This window comes from Lactuca saligna, chromosome 8, assembly GCF_052625555.1.
Source record: "Lactuca saligna cultivar CGN05327 chromosome 8, ASM5262555v1, whole genome shotgun sequence".
In the NCBI taxonomy this organism is placed as follows: domain Eukaryota; kingdom Viridiplantae; phylum Streptophyta; class Magnoliopsida; order Asterales; family Asteraceae; genus Lactuca; species Lactuca saligna.
Window position 1 is genome coordinate 11,412,725 of NC_136424.1, and position 25,721 is coordinate 11,438,445.

The following is a 25,721-nucleotide window of genomic DNA, read 5'->3' on the forward strand; positions in this document are numbered from 1 at the left end:
AAGTACATACCAAAATAGTTATGGACTTAGACACTAATCCAACAGTTTGAGGGTGAAGGAGGCTGGTTAGGGTGAAGCTCTAATGAGATAAGGATGCTTATATAGGTATTAAGTCTGGAGATTAGAGTTTAAACATTAATCACGTATGCCCAACGTATGTTTTGACCCTCCGTGATCATCCATGCATGGTACGCTAAGCGTACCCATGAAGTATGCACATCGTACTTAAGGGACTATTATGCAATATTTATAATTTCAAGGGATTCAAAGGTAATACCTGATTTGGAGTGTTACAACTCTCCCCCACTTAAGCTAGACTTCATCCTCGAAGTATGCAGACGCAAACAAACCGGGGTAATGCTCCCACATCTCATCCTTCGGCTCTTATGTCCATTCAGAGCCTCTTCGGTGCTGCCATTGCACCTTCACCTCCTTATTACGAAGAGCCGTAGTCTTCCTATCCAAAACCACAATGGGTATCTCAATGTAGTTCATGCTCTCATCAACCTGAATGTGTTGGGCTTATTGTGTTGCGTCTTAGGACTTTTTATATATATCCGGATTGGGCCTGTCCATCCGTGATTATCTCTTTAGGGTTAGTCTATATATATGCATGCATGTATGCATTATATTTACACATCTTATTATTTATGATTGAGCTTGTAACCCTAAAACACCTCTACAGTCGAAGTTCTTAATCGAGCTCTTCTGAGGTGTTGAAGCTTTAATCATACTTGAATAAAACGAAATCAGTTACTAGCTTCTTGGTAACCTTGTGAATTTTCCTGACCCAAGTGTGAGTCATGTGCTTCCGGTAGTATAGGCCTCTACTACCATTCACACCTACTCATACTCGTCCCAAGTATTGTCCCGCAGTTTTTCCAAGTCACCATACAAGAAAATCACATAACAACTTAACACATCAAATATCAAAATGAAGGTTTTTATTATTCCTTGAAACTATTACATAGGTGTTCAAGTTCACCCTAGACTATGCCTCTAATGGGCTACATCGTGAGGTACTATCTACACGATTACTCCATAACTCGATCCTTGGATGTCAAGCCTTCACTCCTGAATCCTCACATTGTCATTTGCTTCATCAAGGATCATTTGAAATGCTCTTTCCTTTGGCTTTGGCGGCACATTTGGATTTGTAGCCCCTTCTCTCTTTGGGCAGTCTTGCTTGAAGTGTCCTTCTTCACCACACTTAAAGCAGACTTCTCTCTTGGTTGTGCATTCGCTGGCGTAATGACCAGTCTTCCCACATTTAAAGCATGTCATATCTTTAGAGCATTTCCCGATGTGCTTCTTTCTGCACTTGTCACACCATTGCGTTCCTTCTTCAGACTTCGAGAATTTTCTCTTCTCGCTAGACCTTGAAGATCCTTCAAACTTTCTCTTCTCGACAACCTCCATCTTGCTGGCGGCTCTTCCCTTGATCATATCCTCAACAGACTTGGCAGCCCAGATAGCTACCTCCAGAGTAGGTGCTTGACACATTAGCACCGCGTACTCCCATGGAAGTCCTTTTGCGTACTTGTCGATTTTCGTCAGCTCATCCGGAACAAGACGCAAGGCGAAATCCATCTTCTCTATGAAGTTGTTGGTGTATTCATCAATAGACATGCTTCCTTTCTTCAAGGTAAGGAATTGGTTTTCTAGCTCAAGCAAATTTTGGGCTGAGCAGTACTTACGTTTGAACTGCACCAAAAACTTTGCCCATGTCAGTTGCAGGGGCTCATTGGGGCTTAGAGTCTTCCCCAGAGTGTTCCACCAATGAACCGCGCCTCCTCTGAACTGGCGTACTGCAAACGTTGTTTGTAGTTTGCCTCTGCAACCACACGTCATGAAAGCTAACTCCATCTCCGAGATCCAATCCATGACCCCGATCAGATCTTCCTTTCCAGTGAAAGTCGATGGCTTGCAGGTCTGAAAATCCTTGTACTTGCATCCATTCCTCTCGGCTTCGTCATCTTGATTGTTCCTTTTAATCACCGGTGGATCAGCTTGACCAACGGTCCTGCTATCGTTCCCTTCCACAGACTGCCCGTCATTCAGCTCGGGCTGCTCAATAGGCATCGTAAGTTCCTCTCGATCTTGTTGAAGTAAACGCCTTGTTTCCTCCATTTGACGATCCAACATCACCTGGATCATCGCTTGCACTCCGGCCATCGTTATTGGCTCAACAACGGCTACCACAACCGGTATCTGCTCAATCACTGTGGGTTGGTTTCTGTTCCCATTTGCGTTCACGTTTCCGCTACGGGTCCTTGCCATCTTGATCTATACACCGAATAAGGTGAATCTAGATTTTTATTTAGGATTGACGTTTAAATCATCCTTATCACTCCGAAACGTTTATATGCTAGTTCTAATATCGTAGTTAAATGCTTAGAATCCTAAACACATAAGGTTTCCAGATCCGGTCGGCAACAGACCATAGATCCGAACAAATAATAGCATGTCTGGCACAAAGCATTTAGCACATAAAAGCATTTTAGGCACAATCCCTAAAATAATCTAGTGCTCAAACCTCACAATCATCGCTTAGCATTCTAAGTTTAAGTCTAGAAATAAATCCATATTCCTAGTTCGCTTAAACTAATGCTCTGATACCAACTGTGACATCCCCATTTTCACGGCCAGAAAAGACCAATTTTGTTTATGCTTTATAAAAATCAGAGTTCTCATTTTTAATAAAAATGTTGCGGAATTTGTTCCCAGAAAAACACGATAAATACGTTATTAAAACATTTTCGAAGAAACGTATTTTATTCATTTCACAACGTTTGGGATGTCATCGTTCATACAGAAACATAAGCATAAACAGAACTTACATTTATTTACACTAGTGATCTACATCTCTTTAAATCTCTCAGTATAATGTGACTTCATATCAACACCTGTGATGTAAATAAACTGAGTGGGTCAGGTTGGGAAACCTGGTGAGTACATAAGGATTTCAATCCCACAATGTTATACCACATATATAGTTTAAAACTCACAAAATATACAATTTCACCATATATATAAACAACTCTTATCCCACCTTGTCGATCCTCACAACGAGGTTATCCATACTCTCGTACCTAAGATTAGTCGTTTGACCTACTCCATACCCCCGGATCAGAAATGAACGAATTTACCAAATCCATACTCTCGAACTAGGGACGAATGACTAATCCATACTCTCGGATTAATGATGAATGATTATGCCTAATCCATACTCTTGGACTAGGGACAATGACTAATCCATACTCTCGGATTAATGATGAATGATTATGCCTAATCCATACTCTCGGATTAGGAACAATGACTATGTCTAATCCATACTCCCGGATAAATGACATATACTAAATTCTATTCTCTGAGTATAACTCACTTGTACTCGTAAGAATATACTACCCAATATTCCTCATATTTAATTTAGGTTTACTCTTTATCCTAAATTATCAAATATAATAAGGTATGTTCTTTAACACGTATTTCAGGCAACATCAATTAACTCGTACATAAACATATAATTGATACTTCAATCAATACTTGTATTAAAATCATGTTCATGAAAGGGACTATGCACTCACTTGATAGGTGGTGACTCAGCACTCGGGCAACGCTTCGATACTCTCAAAACAACTTTCCTTCGATAAAACCTAGTACCAATACCACTAGGGTTTAGTCTAACGATAACCGTGACAAATTAATAGTCTGACTATTATTATTATTATTATTATTATTATTATTATTATATAAGCGTTAAATAACACTCAATATAACTCATAATAATAACCCAAATAATTATTTTAAGGACCTGGTAACATTCCTATAATTATTTGAAAGCTATATTAAAAACTGCGTAAGCGTAGCACACTTACAGTGAATTTTATCGAAAACGGAACTTAATTGGAGCAGCGTTTCGAAACCGAAAGGCTCTTTTTCTTGGGACTTCGGAAGCCTCGGGTCTTCCCTAGGGTGCTAGGGGTTTTATCTAGGGCTTAGGGTGGAGGGGGGGGGGGGGGGGTTGGGGTTGTAGAGAGAGAAAAAGAAATTAGAGAGAGAGTGAAGAAATGGTGTGAAAATGGAGGCAGCCCTTGGTTCCCTTTTATAGGCCGAGAGGCCTCGTTACTCTGGGCGTTCAGAAGCCCTACGCGGGGCGTAGGGTCGGATAAGGCTACAGGTGGCGCGACTTCGGTGGAGCTACGTGGAGGCTTGTAGACCGAGGAAAGCTTCTTCGTACGCGGCGCGTTCTAAGATCAGACATTGGGCGTAGCGAGGGGCGGCGTGTCGCAATCCGAAGCGAGGACCGTGGGCCGCAAGCGACGATCAGGATTAAGCGACGTCATCAGTCCATGCCTCAGCTTCGCAAATTCACTTTCCAACTTTAAAAATTCATAACTTTCACATACGAGCTCCATTTTCGACGTTCTTTATATCCACGCGAAGGTGGGAACGTACTCTACGACTTTTGTTTAGACTCCGTTGGCTAATTTTGACTCAATTTTAAATTTTATATTATTAACAGACCGAGACAGGATTGGTCCGTTAAATCCTCATAACTTCTTCATCCGACATCCGTTTTTGCCCATCTTTTTCTCGTTACGCTACTCTTAACGAGATCTAAGATTCTCGTTTAGGTCGTGTCAGCTAAAAACTACTCGATCTAATATTCGAATTTCGGGCTGCACACTGCTAATCCGAAACTTCGAAAAATCATAACTTCTTCATACGAAGTCAGATTTGGGCGTTCTTTTTATCGATGTTCTTAGTTTAACATATTCTACGACATTTGTTTTGATCGCTAAGGCTAAATTTCGCTCTATCGTAAATTCACTATTTACGTTTCCCAGTATCGTGTCGGTTCCGTCGCGAAACTTCAACGGGTCATAACTTCTTCGTTATAACTCGGATTTCGGCGTTCTTTATATGTATGGAAACCTTGATACATATTCTACAACTTGGTTAAGATTATTTATTCTAAATAATCTTTTGTCGAAAAGTCGTTTTCGACACTTATTGTCTCTAAATTAACTAGCCCGGATCTACGGGCATTACACCTACACTTCCTCCCGTAGAGCATCTCGAAGGGAGGTCGGTCTATACTGGCATGATAGCTGTTCTTATATGAAAATTCCACTAACGGAAGATACATATCCCAACTGCCACCAAAATTCAAAACACATGCACGAAGTATGTCCTCGAGAGTCTGAATCATCCTCTCACTCTGTCTGTCTGTCTGAGGGTGGAAAGCGGTGCTGAAGTGGAGATGAGTACCCATATCATCGTGGAACCACTTATAGAATCGAGAAGTGAAATGGACATCTCGATCTGACACCACCAAGACAGGCACTCCATGAAGTGTCACTACCTCTCGCACATAAATCTCGACCGATATGCTTTGTTGGATCGGGATAAAAATAACACTCTTGGTTAAATGATCCACGATGACGTGCCATTATCTCTCGCATATAAATCTTGCAACCTGTAAGTGTTTGTGAACGATGTGTTCACCGGTGTACTCCATTCTCCTCGTGGTTGCCTTATGAACATATATGGCTGAGGAATCCCCTTAGCAGTAAAGTCCATCTAGATGATGATCCTTAGGCTAGGTCCCTTGTATAGGTGTTTAGGGATGTAAAGTGGGGATAACAGGAATGGATAATCAGGGTTATTGTTGGTTGATGAAATTAATAAATTTATTACTTGTAGGTTGAAAACCCTATATGCTCACTAAGCTCCCAAGCCTGACCCACTCAGCTTTCTGTATTATAAGTAGTGGAACAAGAGCATAGTTGGACGATGATGAGAGATTTTGGATTATAGGCCAGTAGTTGTAAATAGCTGTCATAAGGTCTATATTGTACAGTTTATGTTTTTGGTCTGTATCGATGTGGACATCCCGAGTTTTGTAATGAAATTAAAATACATTTGTTTAAGAAATGCTTTGATAAATATTTTTATCATATTTTGTTTTGGGGACAAATTCCGCAATACTTTTTGAAAGATTACTCTGGTTTTATTTTAAAAGCATAAACGAAATCGGTCTTTTCTGGCGGTAAAAATGGGGATGTCACACATGGCACTTGGCAAGACCATGTGGAGAGCCCATGGCATGAGGATGTAAGACCATAGGGGTAGCCCATGACATTCCATTGAAGACCATGAAGGGAGTCCATGTAAAACTTTGTATGTATATGTATGAGCATGACATTACATGATTATATGGTTGTGACTGGGAAACTCGCTAAGCTTGTGCTTACAGTTTTATTGAATGTTTCAGGTACTTCTATTGATAAGGGAAAGGGTTGGGCTTGATGATGTGGCGTGCATTCTCAAGTGTTTTCACATTTAACTTTTGTACTCTGAATTCAAAAAGTAATATGGATATGTATTGGGATTTTTTTACCTCCTTGGTTAATGTTTATGAAATTGAAAGTTCAAAAATTTTCTGAAAAATTGGGCTGTTACAAATGTCATTTGTCATGGCAATAGAAGCAAGTGGCCTCTTTGGGATTAGAAGTAGGGGAGCGTCAGAACTGGCCTTTCCTTTAGGTCCATTGCTTGATGACCCATCTTGGGACGTTCCCTTTCAATTCTATTTTGGAGGACATTTCCTCTTTTTTCCATTTCCCTAACCAATGGCCAAGACTGGAGTAGCAGCAGGAGTAAAGGCAATGTTTTCTCCCTTCATTCCCGCTTTAGCCGTTCGCAGGAGGTTTTGGAGTTGAGCCTATGTGGTCTCTTGGTTGTTCAAATGATAAGTCAATTTCATAATCAATTGATAAAATTGGTAATCCATTTAATCTTTCTTCTGACATAGTAGACCATAAATAATTTTTTAACAATTTTAATTTAGAAAAACTTTTTTCGACAGAGACAACAGTTACATAAATAGTTAACATAATCCTATAAGCAACATATGCATTTGTGATTCTATAAAACCTTCTTGTTGTATTTTCCTTTTTCCTTTTTTAAAGCCCCTGATTCATATTTTCTCTTTGACATGATTATTAAGTATTTGATTAATAATAACAATGAACAATCACCAAGACAACTATTATATAAGATATGAATTAGGATTATACTTGCAACTTGCTGCTTTGACATTTGAGAATAGAACTATTGAAGATAAATAGATAACTGAGAGCTCCAATCTAGATTCTGGAAACCTGAAAAAATATTGTTTCGATAAATAAATAAACCTGAAAATAGAGAAAACGGATTTGAGAATAGAATTATTCTGTAATCTGTTGTATTTGTAATCAGTGAACAATGGACTCAAAAATTAGATAACTAAAAAATAAAAACTAAAAAGTATTAACCCTAAATCGGCTTTAAGTATTAAGCCTATTCAGATGACAAATAATGGATAGATAAAAAATTGCACATATTGTTTGAATAATGGAGTTATCAGTTATGGTCCTTATGGAATGTGGAGAAACCGAGAATAAAGAAGGAAGAAGAACAGAAGGTAGTGTATTTCAGTGGTTCAAAGTGTTCAAGAATTGAGAAAGAATCGTGCAGAAGAAACCTAAATCGTTAATCAGATCCCGGGAATGGAGAAGAAGAAGAATCGTCGGTTGTATTCTTGTAGAAGAACATATTTTTGAGGCTTACGTGCGTGCACCAATATGGATAACAAAATTAAAATTTTACATTATCTATTTGGGTTAAATGGGATCGTTAGAAGTGGGGGGCCCTAAGCTCTATATTTGTTCGATTACATATAAAGTTGGCCCTGCTTTAAAGAGAAAAAGTATGAGGTGGGTGTTCTTCAAAAGAAGTTCAGGTTTGTATGTACATGTGTGTTTTCTTGTGTGTGTATGTGTGTGTGGGAGAGAGAGAGAGAGAGTGTGTGTGTGTGTGAAAGAGAGAGAGAGAGAATATGTGGACCATTTCTTTATTTATTATGCTAAAATAGTTTAAAAAAGAAAGAAAAATGAATATATATATATATATATATATATATATATATATATATATATATATATATATATATATATTAAATGTATAATAGTCTTTTTAATTTGGAAATGGACAAAAAAGATATGCAAACTTGTTGAAAATGACAATCAATCCAAAAGTTGAATGGTTTAGACATTTTTTCTAAAAAACTACATACCATAAGACTTTTTTTGTGCATTTTTGTCTAGTACTTATGTTTCTTGTAGATTATCAGTTTTTGATTTCCTAAAAATTTGATTTAAATGCACATTATTAGAGAAATCTCACCCGATTTCATAAGCATTTTTACTATCTTGCTACCATACTTATAATAGTCTTTTTAATTTGGAAATGGACAAAAAAAGGCATGCAAACTTGATGAAAATGACAACCAATCCAAAAGTTGAATGGTTTAAGTTGAATGGTTTAGACATTTAAAAAAAAAATACATACCATAAGACTTTTTTGTGATTTTTGTCTAGTACTTATGTGTCTTGTAGATTATCGGTTATTGATTTCCTAAAAATTTGATTTAAATGCACATTATTAGAGAAATCTCACCCAATTTCATAAGCATTTTTACTATCTTACTACCATATTTATAATAGTCTTTTTAATTTGGAAATTAACAAAAAAGGCATGCAAACTTGATGAAAATGATAACCAATCCAAAAGTTGAATGGTTTAGACATTTTTTCTAAAAAAATACATACCATAGGACTTTTTTGTGCATTTTTGTCTAATACTTATGTTTCTTGTAGATTATCGGTTATTGATTTCCTAAAAATTTGATTTAAATGCACATTATTAGAGAAATCTCACCCGATTTCATAAGCATTTTTACTATCTTGCTATCATACTTATAAGGTATACATGTTGGTTAATTAAAACAAGACAAAGTCAGCAGAGTGTGTTTAAATGTTATCTAAAGCAATAATAATCAATTTTAAAATAAAAGTAATTAGAGTTTAAGAATCATGTAACGAATTATTGAAAAAAAAAAAGCTTTTTTACTAATAAAAAGTTAAATTAACTTTACATCTAGGCTTTAATATATTTTTCTGTTTTTGATCATCATTTCGAGAAACACAATAATTAATTTAAAACCCCATATCCAAATGCCCCAGAAGATATGATAAAATCAAGTTTGTTAGAGAATAATAACTCAAACTTATCAATTTTTTTTGCTTATAGCTGTAGTTAAAATAACAATTACTACAACCAAAGAGTCTAATAGTCATAATAGTCACACACAACAACCACTCTCAGGGCATCCTAAGCACAATGTCTACCCAGTGATTTTAGTGTCGCATTTTCATTTAGTGCAATAGGAATTAACATAATACAAAAGGGACTCAAACTATGACATAATGCAAATTAGATAGCACAAAATGGACATTTGTATATAATACGAGTTTGATCATGAACACGACTAAACCCTTATGCTTGTCCAACTGTGTGACAGAGACAACTCATTCTATCTGGCAACCCAAGTTGTACGTAGCAACCACACTGTCTAGCTTGCCTGATCAGTTTTGCTATACAACTAGAGGCACTGAAACCTTATTATTTTTTCAAAAACCAATCTTATGAGTATATATACTTATATTTTGCCTGTTTTAGTTCTCTCGTAAGAAAATTATACTTACTATCAAATAACGTTGTTTTTTTTTTTTTTTTTTTTCATGAAGTAGGCACCCACATTTCTTAACCTAAAGAGATACAAACTTGAATGACGAAATGGTGGTATTTTCAAATTAAGAGACCCAATTGTAAATTTTGTATTAAATGTCAAGGATCTCTCTAATGACCTCACGAGTAACAAACAACAAATCTGAACCGTTCAATTTGCTCACAACTACTCCGTAAGTAGGCCCCACCTACGTGTACGCTTTCTACTTTTTACAGCGCTCTTTCTGCACTAGCCACGCTGCTCCTTTCCCAAAGATTTTCCGCTCTCGTTCTCCTTGGATTTTCGTGCCCCCTCTCTCTCTCCGTGTATGTGTGTGTTTCATGCACAGAAGATATGAGAGCGAAAAAGTAGACAAGACACTCCAAACCTCGAGATTCACTGATCAGAATAAAGATAAAAATGTTGCACAAATTTCTTTGCAATTTTCTCTTTCCTCTCACCCAGTGATTATCGATTCCCGTTCTCCGTCATCCGTGCACTGATTCGCCGGATTCTGATGCTACTTCAGCATTCATAAGCGTAGGTTTCCGGTTCTAATTATACTACAATTTGAGTTTGAGCGGTTAATTATTAAGGTGATTTAGTAGCAATTGCTTTATTTTCGAGTAGGAATTTGTTTTTACAATACTAATTGTGGTATCTAACAGCTTCTCAATAGGAATCACCACTGATTCTTATATGTTTTGTTCGTTCGTCATCATCGTCGCATCTGCGTATCTTAAACGCCGGTTTTCAGGTTTGATCTGACTGGACTGTGTGTGTTTTAGTGGAAGACTGTGGAGTTGTTGAATGATAGCGTAGCAATTGCTTTTGTTTCCTGCAGGAACTAGTTTGTCAATACTACATGTGCCATCTGTTAGTTTTTCAATTGCAATAGCTATTGATTTCTATTCGCTGTCGTACATGCACTGCTTTTGTTAACGCTTCTTGTTAAGTTCAATTTGATTCATCTTTTGGTTCCTGGAAGATTGTTGGAGTTGTGGACGTGAATTAGTAGCAATCGCTTCCTTTCTTCCAGGAATTAGTTTTGTTATACGTCGTTTTCCAAAAGGAATTAACATCCGTTCTTATCCATCTTCGTTCATTCGATGCTTCACTAGACTGTGATGTTTGTCCAGCAGCATTGTTACACCTACCTATCTTAAACTGCCGATTTTCATGTTTAATTAAACCCAAACTTTGTGTTTTCTTGGAAATAGTTGGACTTATAGAAGAGACTTGGTAGCAATTGACTTGTCTTTCTTTTTGCACCAATTGTGTAGTCTGTAAGTTTTCTGATTATGCGTATCAGCGGTTTGATAACAGTCCAACTTAGCATGATCTGATTTTCTGATTTGTTTCTCTGTTCTTATTGATTAGGTGAAGTTTGTTTTTGGTGGTTTTGTTTTTGTTGACTAATGCATTTCCTTGTAAGTATATTCCCTAAAGGAAAATATGGATAATAGTTTTGTGTGTGTAGTTGTTAAGTGTTACTTTCGAGTAAAAGAAGAAAGATCCAGATTTCATATGCCAGAGGATAAAAGGGAAAGAAAAATACATTCTGTCTTTGATGAAACATAATATCTTTTTGTTGGAAGTTACATACTTTGTGCAAAAGTTTTACTTGTTTTATTCTTTTTTCTTTTTTAAGTAAATACAGCAACAACTACTTCACTTTTTCTTCTTACTCTAAAAGACAAGAATATCTTTTTTGCATCTTAGAATCAGTCTAACATGCAATGTAAAAATTTTCCTTTTTTTCCCAAATTGACCAAGGCCAAAAAAATGATAACGCACTTTTTAAAGGAGTACTGGAGTAGGAAAGAAGAAATAATCTCTTCCCCTTATATAATTAATATTAGAAAAAGAAGATGGATATAAGGCTTGTTTCATTTGTCTTTTAATCTTTTACATTAGGAAAGTACTACAAACTCTGGGACTATGATGCAAATTGTTTCTTCTGTTTATTCTTGCCACTTATGCATCGCATAAATTATGATGTGTAAATCCTACTCCCCTTGTTCACAAGGGTAGGCATAAGTTTATAGATGTACAAAGTTATGCTGCCAATTGCAAATTTATCTAAAGAAAGACATGATTACCTGTCATGGTATTCATGGTGAAGTGAATCTTCCGAATAGTGATATAAGTTTGCCTTTCATTAAATTTTGATTTTTTGCTAGAGTTATATCTCAATCACGGAATGATGTCTCCTTTTCTGCAACAAAACTGCTAATTGACCATTATTTTGCTGGAAACAATGATGCTCAATGGTCGAATTATGAGCTACAACTACAGACAGAGTGATTAATAAAAAAAATTATTACCTTTATGTTATATTTACGTAAATTATAATTGCTATACGTATAACCAACTGCTATACACATGACAATGTCTTTGTATGGGATAATGCCTAAAAATCTAGATCTCATCAGCTGATGCTAATTCAATTATAAATTGCAGGTAGACAAATTCTCAAAGTTTCGCTTGGACTTGTGAAAAGGAATCATGAAGAGGAAGTATGCTAATTTACACCAAAACACACATAAATTTGATTCACTACGTAAGATACAGATGTTTTTATAAATATCTACATATTTACGTTTGTCTTGAACTGAACTGTGTTTTCTATTTAAAAGTTGGTAATGTCTCTTCTTATATGCAACCAGCTTTTGAAGCTTACTGGTGTGGTTCATGGAAGCCTGTGGAGTGCTTAAGAATCAGAAATGGAGTTGTTAGCATGTTAATCATAAACGAAGGAGAGACAACTGAAGAAACCCTTCCCATGTCAGACCTTCGAATAAGGTCAAGAAAAGCAAATTTGGCTGATTGCACTTGCTTTTTAAGACCTGGAATAGATGTTTGTGTGCTCTCTACTATTCCATCAACAGAGGAGGAGTCAAGCAATGAGAACCCAAAACCTGTAACTTGCTTTCTAGTCAAATCAAAACCATACTATTCTCTTTAAGAACACACACACACACATCTATGAATTTTTACTTATACTTTGACAGGTCTGGATTGATGCTAGAGTAAGCTCAGTAGAAAGGAAGCCTCATGAGGATGATAAATGCGTCTGTGAATTCCATGTGAGCATCTACATGAAGCAAGGTCCTGTTGGGTTGATCAAGAAAGCGGTTCATAAAGAGACTAAAATGCTACATATTGATCAGATGTCCATTCTTCAAAAGCTTGAAGGGAAGCCTTGTGAAAGCAACCATTATCGCTGGCATCTTTCTGAAGACTGCAATTCACGTCGAATATTTAAACTATTTACAGGAAAATTCTCCTCAGATATCTCATGGTTAATTGTTGCATCTGTCTTCAAGCAGCTTGTTTTTGATGTGAGATCAGTCGACAACCAGATAGTGTATCAAATTTGGGATGGTGATAGTGAGAAAAGTTTCCCAAATTCTGAAAATCCTTCAACTGCTGTTAACTTCAAACTAGAAAATGGAAATTCAATTCCTTTCCTTGTCCCCTTCATAAAACCCCAAGAGGAAAAGAAAGCTATTTGTGGTGTGGATGAATTTGCTTCATCATCCTACTTTGACCTCATGGGCTTACGCAGGTCAAAGCGTAGAAATGTCCAGCCTGATCGCTATTTAGGTGATGATGACGTGTTAGAAGCAGAAGTTGATTTGTCTCGTGTTGGATTATACAGACCAAACAGTTCAAAATACGAGCAAGTCCCAGTGGCATTCTCCATCCAAGATGATCATTCGTTCACAGATGAAAACAAATTGGAATATTTCAGGAAAGTATATAAACAAGAGGGTTATCTTGGAAGGCAGAATGATACTAGCAAGTCAAAGGAGGTGAGAACAGAAGTTCCTTACAAACAAGATTCAGGGGAACACAAACAAAACCACAAACACTCTAATTCTATGGCTTCTCAATCTCATTCATCAAGGCCTTACGTATATGCTGATTCTTATAAGCCTGGAGCTTCTGATGATGAAGGAGGTGATATTAATATTAGTGACATATGGGCTAAATACTTTAGCATGCAAGGTTCTTCTAAAATTCATAGAAAGAAATACAAAGCTCCCCAAATGGACTATGATAGTTTAGGAGGTGGATTGTGGAAGGGGAATATAGTTAATAAACGAGGTCGTAAAAAGCGAGGCTCTTCTGGAAAGGAGAGTATCTATGATTCAAGGACTTCTTTTAGGAAATCTGTTTGTGCAAGTGTTTATAGAGAACTAATGAGCAGATGCATGAGGAATATAGATAAATCCATCAACATAGAACAACCAGCTGTGATTGACCAGTGGAAACAGTTTCAGTTGGGCAAATCCTTGGAACTAAGGGAGAATAATCAAGTACCTTTGAAAGAAGAAGAAGAAGAGGAAGAAGAAGAGATGACAGAAGAAAAGGAACTTGAAATGTTGTGGAAGGAGATGGAATTAGCACTCGCCACAACATATCTTATGGAAGAAACAGAGGTGTGTTAGTTGTTATGTGTATATACCTTTTTTCTATGTGATATACTAATATTCCAGTTAAACTTTCAGGGTTTAAATGAAATGCAAAAATCTAAGAGCCAGGAGCCTAAATGTCGACATGATTACAGACTCAATGAACAGTTTGGGATTATCTGTAGATTATGTGGTCATGTTAGATCTGAAATAAAAGACGTCTCACCCTCCTTTGTAAGTTAAACTTGTGAATCCCTGGTTGTAAGTTGTTAACATATAAACATTTTCAATATTAATTGTGTTTGTTGTATGAATTTACAGTTACCAGGTGTAGTCTGGACACCTAGCAAAGAAACCCGAACAGAAGAAGATGATTCAGAGCAAAACACACAAGATGCAGACACACGTCTTGAAATTGCATGTCGTCCTGCTTCATCCAACATGTCTGTATCAGATGAGAACGAAAATGTGTGGGCCCTGATTCCCAACCTTAGAGACAAACTACGGTTTCATCAAAAAAGAGCTTTCGAATTTCTGTGGAGAAATCTAGCTGGAGATATCATACCTTCAGAAATGGAAGCAGCCAGCAAGAGAAGAGGCGGCTGTGTCATTTCCCACACTCCAGGAGCAGGGAAGACATTGCTTATAATATCGTTTCTTGTTAGCTACTTGAAGCTGTTTCCTGGGTCCCGGCCTTTGGTTCTGGCTCCAAAAACAACTTTATACACGTGGTACAAAGAAATCATTAAATGGGAGATTCCGATTCCGGTGTACCAAATCCACGGTGGTCAGACATACAGAGAACAAGTTTTAAAAAACAAACTGAAACTGGCTCCCGGCCTTCCCCGAAACCAAGACGTGATGCATGTGTTAGACTGTTTAGAGAAAATTCAAAAATGGCTCACAACCCCAAGCGTCCTCTTAATGGGCTACACTTCCTTTCTAACACTCACCCGTGAAGATTCAAGCTATGCTCATCGCCAGTATATGGCCAAAGTCCTTCGCCAATGTCCCGGGATTCTAATTCTCGATGAAGGCCATAACCCAAGAAGCACAAAGTCAAGACTAAGGAAAGCCTTGATGAAAGTCGACACCCCGTTACGTGTCCTTCTATCCGGTACTCTTTTCCAGAACAACTTTGGTGAATACTTCAACACTTTGACATTAGCCAGACCACGTTTCGTCAACGAGGTCTTGAAAAAACTAGATCCCAAATTCAAGAGTAGAAAGAAAGGCGTTCTTTCGAAATTTTCACTTGAAAACAGAGCGAGAAAATTGTTTGTTATTAAAATAGCAGAACAAATCAACTCAAACGTTCAAAAGGACAGACAACAAGGGTTGAACATTCTAAGAAGCTTGACGAGCAAGTTCATCGACAACTATGAAGGTGGCAGTGCTGAAAATCTTCCAGGTCTGCAATGTTACACTTTAATGATGAAGTCCACCACCATTCAACAAGAAATCTTGCAAAAGCTTCAAGACAGGAGACCAGTGTACAAAGGCTTTCCTTTAGAACTTGAACTTTTAATCACACTCGGGTCCATACATCCCTGGTTGATACAAACCACAGCATGTGCAAGTCAGTATTTTGAACCAGCAGAATTAGAAGCCCTCAACGGACTCAAATTTGACCTCAAACTCGGCTCCAAAGTCAGATTTGTGATGAATTTAGTCCCTCGTTGTCTACTCAGAAAAGAAAAGGTCTTGATATTTTGCCACAACATTGCTCCAATGAATCTGTTTATAGAAACATTCGAGCGGTTTTACGGGTGGAAGCAAGGCGTAGAGGTTCTAGTCCTTAAAGGAGAGCTGGAGCTATTCGAAAGAGGAAGAGTGATGGATAAATTCGAAGAGGCTGGAGGTCCATCGAAGGTCATGTTGGCTTCCATCAATGCATGTGCTGAAGGAATTAGTCTCACAGCAGCTTCACGGGTGATCTTATTGGATTCGGAATGGAATCCTTCTAAAAGCAAACAGGCAATCGCTCGTGCTTTCCGCCCTGGTCAAGACAAAGTGGTTTATGTCTACCAGTTGCTTGCAACGGGGACCCTAGAAGAAGAGAAACACAGCAGGACCACATGGAAAGAATGGGTGTCGAGTATGATTTTCAGTGAGGAACTGGTGGAAGATCCTTCTCATTGGTCAGCACCCAAGATTGAAGACGAGTTGCTTAGAGAAATTGTGGAAGAAGATCGAGCTTCACTGTTTCATGCCATTATGAAGAACGAAAAAGCTTCCAATATGGTGGTTAGAGGTAGAGAGTAATTAGTAATTACTAATTTAAAATATCTCCTTTATGTTTCCTAAATAAACTGTGGTTTGGACTTTGGCATATATATAAATGTCTATTTAATAAAGATTTGGTTTTTGTTAATTTACAAAAATTTACAAGAACTTATGGGAATAATCTGGATCAGTAGATGGTGTCGATTGTAAGTCTCCTTCTTGGAGGTGTTTTCTCTACGACTTGCTTTTGTAGTTCCATGAAAGTTGAGCCTGTATGCGCGAAAAGTCTCCTCAGGTTAATCACCGACAATTCATTAAAACTACCAACTGCCAGGTCAGCTTGCACCAGATCGTACGCTGGATGTGCACCAATAAGCCCAACCGCCATCATCGTGCAGTTGTGAGCTGCAGTTATACCCCGTGGATCATCTTCAAACACCACACATTTCGATGGCTTTCTATCCAACTACAAAAACAATTTTAAAAAAAAAAATCACCATTTTGAAATAATCAAAAATGTTTTTATATTTAGTGCTTTTATCAAAGAAAACTAATTACTTTTACTGCAGCAGAAAGTAATCTGTGAGCCATGGAATCCATGCCATCTTCTTCCGTTACTATTGCCTATAGTATAAAGTATAAACACCGAAATATTTGGTCAGTCAACCAAGATTTTAAAAAGACATGCTCACATAGTGTGTAAAATATATGTACCTGGAAATATGTCATGAGCCCCATATTTTCCAATATTTCAACCATGACTCGCCTATCAAGACTAGAAACAACAGCACAAGGGATTCGGGCGGTTGATACTGCATCCAACCACTCTTTCAGGCCTTCCAAGGGTTCTGAAAGCTGATCAAGAACCACAAAACATGATTTTGAGCCATTCATTCATTGATATGAAAGACACTTAATGACTAAAGAAAGAGAGCCGACCTTGAGGAGATTGTTGCTATACAACTGTGAAAGCTTCGACTTTAATCTTTCTAACTCACATGCTTCATTCCCCCACAACAACACCTAAGATTAAGAGTTACGACAGTGTTAGGAGCAAGTACACCAAATGGCAAAATAAAATCCAGGAAATATAACAAAATCAAAATCGATTTATGTTTTATATACAAGAAGGGATTTAACCTTATCTAAAACATGATCAGGTGCACCATGAAGCAAAAGCCTATGAACATCATCAGGGATCTCCTTTCCTACATTTATAGCATAAAAGTGAGCATAAGTTACCCTAAAAAACAAACCAAAAAGGTGCAGGATTAAGGTCTCTAAATAACACAATTATCATCACACGCAATTAAAAAATCATTTCTACATACCTTCTTCATGTGCAAGTTGTTTCCAAGCACTCAATTTCAATGCTTGAGTACCAGCCTGGTCACCATAAACAAATGCATTTCAGAAGTTGGCTAAAACTACTTGACTAAAGCAATAAACAATAAGTTGTCATTTGTATAGATATAAAGCATTCAACTCGGTTTTTATTTTTTGATCGGAAGTTGAGACTTGAAACTGGGAATCAAGTTCAAAAACACAACAAATAGTTGCATATATGTTTAGTAGGTGTCGTTCAATCAAACATGTACCATGTCATCGTTAAGAGACTCCAGAAAATCTTGCAAACATAAATCATAGATTAGCAAACTTACCACCACATTGTCCCATGAGAAAATAAGTCCATAAGCTTCATCAGGCTTCATAGCATATCGAATTCGTTTCAGAAAACCTTCTTGTAGTCGATCATTTAAAAAATCCTGCAACCAAAAAACCCATCATCTTCTTAAACACTTGCTATCTGAATTAAGTCTAATGAACATCAAATTTTCATTTCATAAGAAATAGGTTTCATTTTGAATTACTAGTGAAGGCTAAGAGACAGTGTAGTGCTTACAACATCAACTTTTAATGGTCCATCTGGTCTGAATGTCTCAAAACCTTCTCCATATTCAGCTCCGATTGCCTGTAATCGTATAAACCCCATGATTACAACTCAAGAATTTCCAAAAATCAAAACCCAGAAACCCCAATTGGATAATTTTACGAGTAGCCCCTAATTCGACAAGATTATACCAAAAAGAAGCGGTGAAAATCAAAAAATACCGATAGGGTTGCATATTGGATACAAAAAAGTTACCTCTTCCATAAAAATCTTGGTTGGTGTGAACTGGAATCCATCAGGCGGACCGTTTTCTTCGGAGCCATAAGAACTTGTAATCACGTTCTTTCGATTACGTTGTTGCTCAACGAAGCTCGAACGTTGTAAGCTCTGTAAAACACAGAAGCTATGAGCATATATGTATATACGAACAAACATAATAATCGAAAAGATTAGAAGAATCACCGGTAATCTGAGCTTAATGGGGAGGTGGTGTGGAAGAAACGAAGAGTGGGTGGTTGGAATCAGCCGGAAACCAAAAGCCGATTCCATGGTGTCGATTTTGTGAGAGGTCGTGTGTAAGAAGACGATGAAGTAGTACTCTATTTGCCCTCTGTTTTTATGGTGCCATTTGGGGGCTGGATTGAACCCGACCTTTTAAAAATACAATTTATTAGGTTTGGATTTGGGTTGGTCAAAAATATCACATTTGGATCAAATGATGAGTCGGAATCTTGGTTTTATTCGTATATGCTGGCCTCACAATGCTTTTGCTTAGTGAATATATATGTAATCATGTTTTATTATCCCCTCATCAAATAAATAAAATAAAATAAATGTTATCACATGGCAATAGCTAAAGTGTTTTATATACTTAACATGGTAACACATACAATCCTAATGTTTTGGATCTAAATTTTTTTTAGTTATACATGCAACAAAATTATCCAAAGCATGAAGCCTACAACCAACATACAATTTGATATTTGAATCATAAAAAAACTAGTTAGATAACTACCTCTTAGTTGTTGCTTGTAAAATTTAGCCTTTAAGAACTTAGCACTTCAACTGTGATGCTTCAAATGGTTCACAAAACACCATAAACAATTAGAGAACTTAAGAGATGTTATGAGGCACTTAAAATCGGTTGTAGTATCTCTAAGATCACTAGGGTATATAATTTTAGGCCAAGGGCATATATATAGTGTAGAATCCAAGAGTTATATGTAACTCTAATTCTTACACTTAGGCTTATGATCTATAATCCATATGGACTAAATCTTCATGGACTCTTACATAAACTTAGTCCATTATGGATCAATAGCCCAAACCATATGTATCACTGATTTACATAATCAATCCTTGTTAATTTAATTAGTCTCTTTTGATCACTAAATTAATTCCAAATTAATTCTTGATCAATACTAATTGAATAATATGATTTCGCAATTAGTATATTATACTTATAATATATTAATAAATCACAAATAACATCTTTCTCAAAATATCAATCCTATCAGATTGTTTTGGTAAATGTAACCCAAAATGGACCACACTACTCTCGGGTCAAATACATATCAATTATAATTATGAGCTTAGACACCTAATCCAACAGTCTCTCACTTAGATAAGTCTAATAAATGTAACTGCAATTACGACTTAAAACCGATTAGCAAGCATAGCTCTTAAAAGTTGTTGTCGAACTCTGACATAGTCAATGACGCGTACATTAGATAAGGGATCATATATTCCTCCATTCTAGATATCGTAGACATGAGACATGGATTATAATCATTTTTTCTGTTCATGTGTTGTTTCCTGATTTTCGATTTATGACGACTGACTAACTGAACAAATCAAATCAGTCCAGGCTTGGCCAAGCGCTTAGGGTTGTCACCACTAAATCATCGAGGAGCCCAATGATATCGCTTTTATCCCTTTAAGGGTAAAAGGAACGGATAAACTTCGGCTCATATGCTTGCTCTATTTACTCATCAAATCACACACAATAATATGTTTTATAACACCAAGTTATTGGTGCGTTTACATATTATCAATGTGCAACTGACTCGTAAACTGCAACTATATATCTCCGTTTCAAGAATATAATATATTATCGTCTCACTAATTACCCGTGATAAAATCCATGAAGTGATTAGATGAGCATGTGTTTAATCCAATACCCGAATCTTATTACATGAGTACTCATGAATACCGTAGCAAACTTGTGCTATGTCTAACACTTAGACAATCTACATATAGATTCATGACAGTCTTGCCTCAATACCTACTTCCAAAGTATGATCGAATGTGGATGGTTTGAATAATCTTATTATTTGGGAAGTCAAAACATGCGAAGTGAAACACAAGAGTAATCGAATTCAATATGATCTCAAAACTTTTGAATATAAATAAAACACCTTTTATTTAATCACCATATTGATTACACATTACTCATTGTATAATGTTTCGATTAATCAACTTAATACTTGAATTAAAACAATAGTTTGCCAACGATATTACAAAACTTTCCACTTGAGATTGATAACAAAACAATTCCAAGGAAGTGGAGTCTCAGATTCAAAGTACATTCCTTTGAACATCCTTCTTGCATAAAAGTTTCTAACCTACACATAGATTGTTAATATCCATCTCCCATTATGGAAACATTTTCATATATGTCATATGACAATTCATTATAAAAAGAATTATGTATATTCATAATAATGTCAATATGGTCCATCAATTACTATACTTCCAACTACCCACAAGCGACCAATCCTTAGCGAACATCAGATTGTCCTTAACAGTTGTTTAATAACTTTAGTTATATCCGGTTCTGGTCATTTTTCCTTCTTAATGCTCTAGGCATTTTGAAACTTAAAACACATGAATGTTATAGCATATGTAATCGATCCTATACCCGGTAGCATATGAGATACGATTCATAATGTCTTACATAAAGACATGATACTTGACCAGTCTCTTGCTATAATATTTCCATATATAGAATTTCCAATGTTGAAATATTTCAACATGGTATTCATATATATATATATATATATATATATATATATATATATATATATATATATATATATATATATATATATATCCATGATCCATGACTAAGTTTGTGTAGTGCGCGGTTCCTGGTACGTATTTTAAAGATGAATTTTTTTCATTTTATTTTGGGACTCGGATGGAAGGACCTACTTGCTGAGTCGAATGCCCTGACTCGATGAGTAGGCCTGTCTGGAGGAAACCCTAATTCTAAGGGTTTGCACCCTATTTAAACACCTTAACTGGCCTTCGTTACAGCCTCCACCACCTCCAAACAACATTCACGAAACCCTAGCCCATTTTAAGTGTTCTTAAGCCACAATTGTGTGTTTTTGGTGATTTTGAAGTTAGAGAAGGAAGAGAAAGCTTGAAGGTTCTTATGGAAGCATGTAGATCCAGAGATTGTGCCACTTTTCTGTAACGCCCGCAGATCCGGGCTAGTCAATTTAGAGGCAATAGGGGTCGAAAATGACTTTTCGACAAAAGATTATTTAGAATAAATAATCTTAACCAAGTTGTAGAATATGTCACAAGGTTTCCGTACATATAAAGAACACCGAAATCTGAGTTATAATGAAGAAGTTATGACCCATCAAAGTTTTGCGATGGAACTGGCACGGCACCGGGAAGCGTAAATAGTGAATTTACGATTGAGGACTTTTTAGCCTTAGTGATCTAAATGAAATTCGTAGAATATGTTAAACTAAGAGCGTCGATAAAAGAACGCCCAAATCTGACTTCGTATGAGGGAGTTATGATTTTTCTAAGATTCGGCTTAGCAGTGTACAGCCCGAAACTCGAATTTTAGTTCGAGCGGTTTTTGGCTTACGCGACCTAAATGAGAGTTGAAGATCTCATTAATAGGAACTCAACGGTAAAAATACAGACGAAAACGGAGTCCGTATGAAGGAGTTATGAATTCTTCGCGGTCATTTAACAGTCTAAACGCCTCCTACTGTTAAATTTGAGATCGGTCGAGAATTAGCCGACGAAGTATAAACGATAGTTGTAGATATTGATTTTACCTGCGCGTGGATATAAAGAACGTCGAAAACGGAGCTTGTATGCGAAAGTTATGATTTTTCTAAGTTTGAAGGCTGATACGCGATAGGGGGTGACGTGGCACCACCAGAATTGGACACGTGGCACCACCAGAAGGTTGCCACATGCACCAAATCGGAGAGTCATGACTCAGACTCGGCGAGTCCATCAGATTTCTCCACTATAAATAGAGGTGTCGAGTTCCATTCATTCTCACACCTTCAAACCCTTCTTTCTCTCTCTAAACTCTCTCTCTAAGCCTCCCTAACCCCCAAAGCCTAGGGTAACTCCCTAGCACGAGGCGGAAGCCCCGGAGCGCCCGACGGCTCCGAGAAAAGAGTCTTTCGGCTCGGGAAACGCTGCTCCAACGAAGCCCAGTTTCGCGAAAAACCAGCTATAAGTGAGCTACGCCTACGCTAGTTTTAATATAGCTTCTAATTAATCATAGTAACATTATTAGGACCTTAAAATAATTATTTGGGCTATTAGTATGAGTTATATTGAGTGTTATTTAATGCTTATATAATAATAATAATAATAGTCAGACTATTAATTCATCGTGGATATCGGTAGACTAAACCCTAGTGGTGTTGATACTAGGTTTTATCGAAGGAATGTTGTTTTGAGAGTATCGAAGCGCTGTCCGAGTGTTGAGTCACCGCCTATTAGGTGAGTGCATGGTCCCTTTCATCTTACACATAGATACGAAGTATTTTATTATAAATTACGTGCTATGTGTGCATATTGTCTAAATACTTGTTGTCTATGCTGATGAAAGATTTTTATACATGTTTTAAATGATGTAAATTGTATAAAGTATTTTATATCTACAAAATATGTTGGGTAAAACATGGGTAGATGAATAATGAGCGATAAAAGTTGATATAGAGGAACATTAGTAGCATGGACCTAGTACCCTATGGGTATACATTGGAAGCAGTGGACCTAGTACCCTATAGATGAGCACTGGCAACTGCGCCACAACCCGTAGATGTTTTAAATCTACGGTAAACGTTCTAGCAGTTACGCTCTAAGGACAGTATCGGCAGTTGCGCCTAATAGGGAGCCTTATGACCATGATAGTAGCGTTTAAAGGTCAATACCGACAAAAGCGCCTCATAGAAAATGTCCCAATTCTGGCAGCTGCGCCTAAGTGACAAGATTAGCAGCTACGCTTGACCAATGTGTCATTGGCAACAATGGACTTCATGTTGTTTCCTTGGGATGATCCTTAGGAATGAATGAATGAGAAATATTTGATTCTTAGGGTAGATCCTTAAGAATGAAGAAGATAATGGGGATGGGTAATTGGGTTGATTGTTTGACTGTTTAAATATAATAATTATATTATTGTGGGTTGAAAACCCTATGTACTCACCAGGTTTCCCAACCTGACCCACTCAGTTTATTTATATCACATATGTTGATATGAAGTCACATTACACTGAGAGATTTAAAGAGATGTAGATCACTAGTGTAAATAAATGTAAGTTTTGTTTATGCTTATGTTTCTGTATTAACGATGACATCCCAAACGTTTTGAAACGAATAAATATGTTTCTTCGAAAATGTTTTAATAACGTATTTATCATGTTTTTTTGGGAACAAATTCCGCAACATTTTTATTAAAAGAAGAACTCTGATTTTTATAAAGCATAAACAAAATCGGTCTTTTCTAGCCGTGAAAATGGGGATGTCACATTTTCCAGCTCATTTGAGGTATAAAGTCTATACATTGCTTATTCTTCCCTTAGATCCTTCCATGGGGTAAGTTAGGGTTTTATGGAGCATTTTATGGAACAATTCATGGGTGCAAGCTTGTTTGTGAGCTATAACTTTGGATCCAGAGCCTTAAAGGGACCCTATGGCATAAAGGTGACAACTTTGTGGCCATGGGAGTACCATGCATCATATAAACCTCTTTTATGACAACTTGAGCCAAATACCCCATGCATGAACGTCAAATTTGTAACTTTACGTGTAATATGGACCCTAGGAGGTCAGATCTATGTTTTGAATGCATTAAGTCAGACTGAAGACGACCGAATAGTTTTAGACATGGAGGGACTCGTGAGTCACTCATGTGACTCAGCGAGTCGGGTTGCAGTTTTCCCCAAACCTCTTCTGATAATGGGCAATGTGTTGAGTTGGAAGAACACTCATCCAGTTGGGTTCATTGTGGACCTGAAGATCATGGAACTCGACGAGTTCAACAATAGAACTTAGTGAGTTCAAGACTAAGTCCCAACTACATGAAGAACTTGACGAGTTCATAGGGAACTCGGCAAGTCCAAGAATAGACGTTCCATCTTGCATGATGAAGGACTCGACGAGTTCAAGGATGAACTCGGCGAGTCAGTTGTAGAAAGTCCCGACTTTGTATGAAGGAGAAATCGGTGAGTTCTTTAAAGACTCAGTGAGCAGGGTCGACTCTTAGTGTTTTAAGGATTATGGAACTCAACGAGTTGGTGGGTCAACTCGGCGAGTTGAGTCAACCAGATGTTGACTTTGACACAGAGTTTACTTTGACCAAGGTGTTGACCTTAACTTTGACTTTGACCAGAGTTGACCCTCGAAAGGGGGTTAAGAGTATGAAATGGTAATTAAGGAAGATTATTATGTGTAGGAATTGAGAGTAGTTGATCCCGATAACAAGGACAGTTCAGACACTTCACGACACTGAGGTGAGTTACCTTCCAGTAGAAGTGGGTCGAAGGTACCAAGGCCGACCCACTAGTAAGAGTTATAGTAAAGATAATTGTCTTTGTGATAATTATCTGGTATGTTGTTATCTGTTAGGATTATGTGCTAGCCTGATATGATGTTATGTGATAGTAGGTAGTAGAGGAATAGTCCTTAAGTTACGGTCGTAAGGACCATAGGGTAGGTCGGGCACCCCATATATGTCTGATAATATGTTTATGCTAATAATATTATGTGGTAGTAGTTGTGGTGAAATAGTCCCCTTAGCTGGTTGGGATAAACTGGAGGGCAGGTCGGCACCCTAGAATTGCTAGACAGGGTAGGTCAGAACCTCAGAATTTTCAGACAAGGTTGGTTGGCGCCCCAGAATGGTCGGACAGGGTAGGTCGGGCACCCAAGAATTGTCCGACAATATATATGTTATGTGGTATGTGGTATGGTGGGGGGAACTCACTAAGCTTTGTGCTTACAATTTTCAGTTTTGTTTCAGGTACCTCTTCAGCGAGGGGAAGGAGCTGGCGATGTAGCTGCGCATCACACACGCAAATGTTTTTCCGCATTATGATGTTCTTGGGATTGTACTCTGATGGTATTACTATTTGTATGATATGGTTTTGAGATGCATGGTTATGTTTTTACGAAAGTATGTTAATTGGTGATGTTTTATTACAAATGTTTTTATAAACCACTTTATTAAAATGAAATTTTTGATCTCAAAATTTGGGATGTTATAGTTTGATTAATACTTCAATCTAAACTTTTA

At 37.1% G+C, this 25,721-nt stretch overlaps 2 protein-coding genes across 4 annotated transcripts; one reads left to right on the top strand and one right to left on the bottom strand.

Annotated features, from left to right (window-relative positions):
- Positions 1-9,872: 9,872 nt before the first annotated feature.
- Positions 9,873-16,411, top strand: LOC145008935 (SNF2 domain-containing protein CLASSY 1-like). 3 transcript variants are annotated; one of them, XM_078967559.1, is made up of 7 exons: positions 9,873-10,212; positions 10,285-10,373; positions 12,080-12,179; positions 12,286-12,539; positions 12,631-14,064; positions 14,134-14,271; positions 14,359-16,411. In XM_078967559.1, the coding sequence occupies exons 3-7, from the start codon at positions 12,125-12,127 to the stop codon at positions 16,300-16,302; spliced, it is 3,825 nt and encodes a 1,274-aa protein (XP_078823685.1). In that variant the 5' UTR covers positions 9,873-10,212; positions 10,285-10,373; positions 12,080-12,124; the 3' UTR covers positions 16,303-16,411. The 3 variants fall into 3 exon arrangements, with proteins under 3 accessions (XP_078823685.1, XP_078823686.1, XP_078823687.1); XM_078967560.1 differs by having other exon boundaries at positions 9,873-10,156; XM_078967561.1 differs by lacking the exon at positions 10,285-10,373 and having other exon boundaries at positions 9,873-10,156.
- LOC145008936 (Haloacid dehalogenase-like hydrolase (HAD) superfamily protein) lies at positions 16,372-18,808 on the bottom strand. The gene is made up of 10 exons (XM_078967562.1): positions 18,617-18,808; positions 18,410-18,541; positions 18,167-18,235; positions 17,925-18,029; positions 17,595-17,649; positions 17,404-17,471; positions 17,203-17,286; positions 16,978-17,118; positions 16,822-16,887; positions 16,372-16,729 (listed from the first exon to the last, which is right to left on the bottom strand). Exons 1-10 carry the CDS (start codon positions 18,701-18,703, stop codon positions 16,451-16,453), a joined length of 1,086 nt encoding a protein of 361 aa, XP_078823688.1. The 5' UTR covers positions 18,704-18,808; the 3' UTR covers positions 16,372-16,450.
- Positions 18,809-25,721: the final 6,913 nt, after the last annotated feature.

Excerpts from the sequence above, each read along its gene's own strand:
- LOC145008935 (XM_078967559.1), top strand. The coding sequence starts at position 12,125 with ATGAAGAGGAAGTATGCTAATTTACACCAAAACACACATAAATTTGAT. Across the intron at positions 14,065-14,133 it reads ATCTTATGGAAGAAACAGAG|GGTTTAAATGAAATGCAAAA; the intron begins GTGTGTTAGTTG and ends TTAAACTTTCAG. Across the intron at positions 14,272-14,358 it reads AAGACGTCTCACCCTCCTTT|TTACCAGGTGTAGTCTGGAC; the intron begins GTAAGTTAAACT and ends ATGAATTTACAG.
- LOC145008936 (XM_078967562.1), bottom strand. The coding sequence starts at position 18,703 with ATGGAATCGGCTTTTGGTTTCCGGCTGATTCCAACCACCCACTCTTCG. Across the intron at positions 18,236-18,409 it reads CCAAGATTTTTATGGAAGAG|GCAATCGGAGCTGAATATGG; the intron begins GTAACTTTTTTG and ends ATACGATTACAG. Across the intron at positions 17,472-17,594 it reads ACAACTTGCACATGAAGAAG|GAAAGGAGATCCCTGATGAT; the intron begins GTATGTAGAAAT and ends CTATAAATGTAG.